Source organism: Austrofundulus limnaeus, unplaced genomic scaffold (genome assembly GCF_001266775.1).
Source record: "Austrofundulus limnaeus strain Quisiro unplaced genomic scaffold, Austrofundulus_limnaeus-1.0 Scaffold189, whole genome shotgun sequence".
Lineage (NCBI taxonomy): Eukaryota > Metazoa > Chordata > Actinopteri > Cyprinodontiformes > Rivulidae > Austrofundulus > Austrofundulus limnaeus.
Window position 1 is genome coordinate 74996 of NW_013952591.1, and position 4411 is coordinate 79406.

Genomic DNA, 4411 nt, shown 5'->3' on the forward strand with positions numbered 1-4411 from the left:
TCTTTGTATGTATGGATCACTTGGGTTGTTACCAACATCTGGTGAAAATTTCATGTCATTAGCACCTCTAGTAATATATTTACTGAGAAAAATGTGGACGTATCAATACTTATTTTACCCGCTGTAAAGTAAACTCTGCAAAACCAGAAAACTAAGTAGCTAACCCAATCAGGAGCTGAAATTTTTCTTCCTCCAAAGTTTCTACAAAAGTTTGAGAACCGCTGTGTTAAACATTGGAGAGTAAAATAATGTGAACAGTCCTTACCTGGGCCCTGCATTCTGTTAGCCATCTGATTAGGTCCAGGGGGCCGCACCATGGACGGATCAGGGAGCGGACCATCTAAAGAACAATCAGACAGCTATTAGTGCATGGAGGAAAAGATGTAAATGTAAACATGATCAGATGTAGATTAAAACATTTCATTGAGTTATCAAACAACGCTGAAGTAAAAAAATAATTCAGTTGTCTGTGTTTGTCCTTTTGCAAAACAGCTCACTAAACACGGGAAAGACTTTAGTGAAAATTTTAAAAAGTAATGATTAGATGTCCTAATTAACTGATGGCCAGTTAACCCATTATTTGTGTTGACCTAAAAGTTAACAGATCTAAGAAAACAGGAAATTGGCTACAATTCAGACCATTTCACAGATATTGGGTCTCATGCAAGAACATGTTCATATTCTTATCCTAAATTCTTCTTACTTTTGTTCGTACGAACATGTCACGTCAGATTCAACAAACTCTTCTATCTTCATGAAAAGTGTGTAAATGAGCTCCGTAAACACGATGAATTACGCCTGTTCATATCCAGCTGCTCGTGCACGCGGAGAGGTTATTTACATAATTACCACCCCAAAAACACCATATAAGGATATATGTTTCCTGTCACACATACCAGGAAGTGTCAATTCATGAATGACATCGCAGTGTAAAAAAGAATAACTTTACGAGTTCGGAGATTGTAGTCCTGCTGTCAGAGATCGAGAAAAAAATCTGTTCTCTTTAGCAGTGTCAGCTGTGGAATTAAAGGAGCTGCTTGAAGGAATGAAATGTGCTGTTAATGTCGTGTCTCCTGTGGATCGTTACAGTCATATTAATCTCTCTCTAGTCCAGCTCCGGTTTTTCTTTGGTCAAATATTTTTAATTTAAGTATAAACAACTGTGTTACTGTGTTTACATTTATTCAGAAGAAGGGTGGTTGCGCACCGCCTGGCCGTCTCCCCCCTCCTGGCTGTAGCAAGTGACAGATGTGGTTCTGAAAAGACGCATTTTAAAACGTCTCCAAACTTCAATTAATGCATAATTTAAGTTGTTTTTTAGTTTGAGATCTTCATATTAACACTGTAGTGTTATATCTGTTATATCGTATCTGAAGAAAATCTTAGAATATGAAAAAAATGGTGAATGCCACAAATTCTCCTAAATCACTCGTACGCACAACTTAAGAACAAATCTGTGCGTATGAACGGTTCTTGCATGAGGTCCATTGACCAAGAATAGGGACTACAGATGAAAACTAGCCTTCATGGCTAATTCTGGCATGTTCTATAATATGCACGGTCCCTTCTTAAATAGATAACAACAACAAGAATATTAGTATTAGAATATACAGTAGAATGTTCTATCAATTAAAGGGTGCATGTGGTAGAACACACTGCCTGTTACCATTAAAGACAGCTCCACCTAGCTCTGTTTGAAGGAACAGCTTACAGCATGGTTGGTTAGTAGCCAACAGAATGAAACTGCGGCAGTTTGACTGCGACTTGTTGGAGCCTTAAGTCATCCAGGAGGGACTCAGAGTAGAGCCGCTGCTCCTCCACGTTGAGAGGAGCCAGTTGAGGTGGTTCATCTGGTTAGGATGTCTCCTGGACGCCTCCCTGGTGAGGTGTTCCGGGCATGACCCACAGGGAGGAGGCCCAGAGGAAGACCCACGACACACTGGAGGGACTATAGCGTGTTCCCATCCAACTTTAATTAAAACTTTGAGCGAATTAAAAAAAATTAATCGCAAAAATGTAAAAACGAAGAAATGCGAATCAGATGTGTTTCTATCAACTGGCTTGAAGTGAATCAGTTACGTCAGACGCATGCGTGTAGTAAACAGGAAGTAAAAGTTGCATCTCAGGAAAATGGACAGACGTTATCAGGAATGTGTTGCTGCTGTCAGGAAAGTTGTAAATACTCTGTCATCAACTAGTTTTGGTGATTTTACATGCAGTCGGGCGACGTAGAGGAAGTAATGCAATTCTTTTCATGTTACGGGATTAACTGAGAAGACGCTGGCAGCAGGAGGAGGGTCCAGCTGCGAGTCGCAGCTGCACTCGCTCTGGTATCGGGACCGGTTTCGGACAGACAGCGGGAACAGCTGATCAAGTAAATGTTCGCTATGTCAGACCTGATTTGAAAAATGTGTTTCCTTCTCCTTTTTGTGCATTAACTCTTTTTCGAAAAACCCCCAAACCACCTCAAGCGAGCGTATCAACTTTGATGCAAATTAGAAGAAGTTTTTTCAAATCAAGCCGTTTCCATCCACCTTTTCTGATGCGATACTTCAAAATGCGCATTAAAAACCTTGATGGAAACACTGCTATTGGATGATATGAAGCTAAGGTTAGCACTGAGCCGGCAGGCAGTGCCAAAGCCCCCAAGAAACACAGCAACAGGCCTTCAATGGCATTGGCTGCTGGTGGAGACTTGCAGGTCATCATCTTTCTAGATAATGACCCACATAGACCTCTAAAAAATGAGAAAAGTGAATATTTGCAGGCCATCCCGGTGGGGCTCATTGACCAGGACGACAATCTGGTGCCATGGTTTATTGAGTCAGGTCTTGTGCAGGGCACCTTTTGTTGACCTGTGAGGATGAAACACCCTTGGATTGTCTCGTACATGCTGTCTCGGAGAACCCTTATTGGGAGGGCTCTGTATTCTCTGCCAAGAGGGTTCAGGACCTCCCAGTTCTCAGGAGGGTTGGCATGTTCGTGCCTTGGGAACCCATAGTACTCCGGGTAGTTCTGCATCAACTCCAGAGACAGAACCCAGGCTTGCAGACAAATGACTGGATGATTGTTCCCTTTGAGCAGAAGACTACTGGTCAGTTTCTGCTTCTCAGTGTGGACAAGAAGTCTCTAGATGTCTTCGCAGATCTGGGGAACAGGCCTCACTGTGAGCTGAGCCAGCTGACCTTTAACGTCATTGGCAACGCAATTTGTGAGACCAAGTAGTGAACTGTATCCTAGCCATTTCTTCAAAATTCATTGTGGTACAGAACCAAAATTAGGAAAATATTGTCTCTATAAATAGATATGGACCTAACTGTATGAACAGACTGTGAGGTGTTCCAGCTGATGTCAGGGTTCCAAAAACAACTCCAATCAGCTGTGTTCCAAACACACTGCAGCTCATCCATCGCCTCTGGAATCCACCTTTTCAGGATTTTCTGACTCGTTTGGCTGACTTAAGCAGTTGTCTGTATTTTGGCACCATTTGTACAACCAAGTGGTCAGAGTGTCCCAAAGGAGTGGAGGGGGTGACACGTTATGCCTTCTGTACACAGCCCCGCTTTAGTTTTGCCTCTTGCCTCCTCCTCCAAAGGACTCATAAAATTATTTTTAAAATGTGAAAAAAATCTAGACATTGATTACTTGATAGTGAAAAGTACGTCGACCACAACGAAGACACGCTCAGGATAAAAAGTATAACAAGCAGAATATAATAATAATAAATACAAAATAACTAGAGGTGTCCCGATACCAGTATCGGTATCGGATCCGATACCAGCATCAAGTACTCGTACTCGTACTCGTAAAAGCCGGCCGATACTCTTAACCGATACCGCTTTTGTCCTCTTTTTTGTTCCTCCTGTGCTGCGCTGCAACACAAAGGGTAAACAACAATCCATACCAGGCGGGGGCGCTAACGCACTGACAAGTTATTTCCGACCACACCCCCGAATAACAGAAGAAGAACGATGAGAAGAAGAAGAAGAAGTAACATATCGGCAGTTTGGAGATATTTAAGAGCAGCACGGAGGAAACAAACAAGCAGATTGTCTGCTGTGCTCTGCTAAACTGTCAAGAGGAGGAGTGAAAGTTGGATGTTTTAACAGCAGCAATTTGATTCAACATTTGAGGACAAGACATGACAAAGAATTCAAAGAGTTTCTGCTGCTAGCAGTAGCCTTCATAAACAGCACTACATGCAGCAGTTGTTGCAGTAACTTCAATGTTGTTTTTTCTTTCTTGCAGAACAAACTAAGACATAAGCAGAATATGGAAGGAAGTTTGTTGTAAAAACATTTTATTTTTCACTGTGGTTCTTCTGAGATTTTGTTTTAGTTCCATTTAAGTTTGAACTGAAATTTACTGCACTTTATTACTGTTAGTCATTTTTTAACAGTTTAAGACTGAA

At 41.6% G+C, this 4411-nt stretch overlaps 1 protein-coding gene across 1 annotated transcript in view; it reads right to left on the bottom strand.

The window, feature by feature from the left end:
* Window positions 1-4411, bottom strand: part of LOC106524470 (histone acetyltransferase p300) — a 72179-nt gene that overhangs the window by 34897 nt on the left and 32871 nt on the right. Inside the window, exon 11 of the mRNA XM_014018280.1 lies at window positions 266-340. Within this exon, the coding sequence (XP_013873734.1) occupies window positions 266-340 (75 nt within the window). The remainder of the gene's footprint in view (window positions 1-265; window positions 341-4411) is intronic.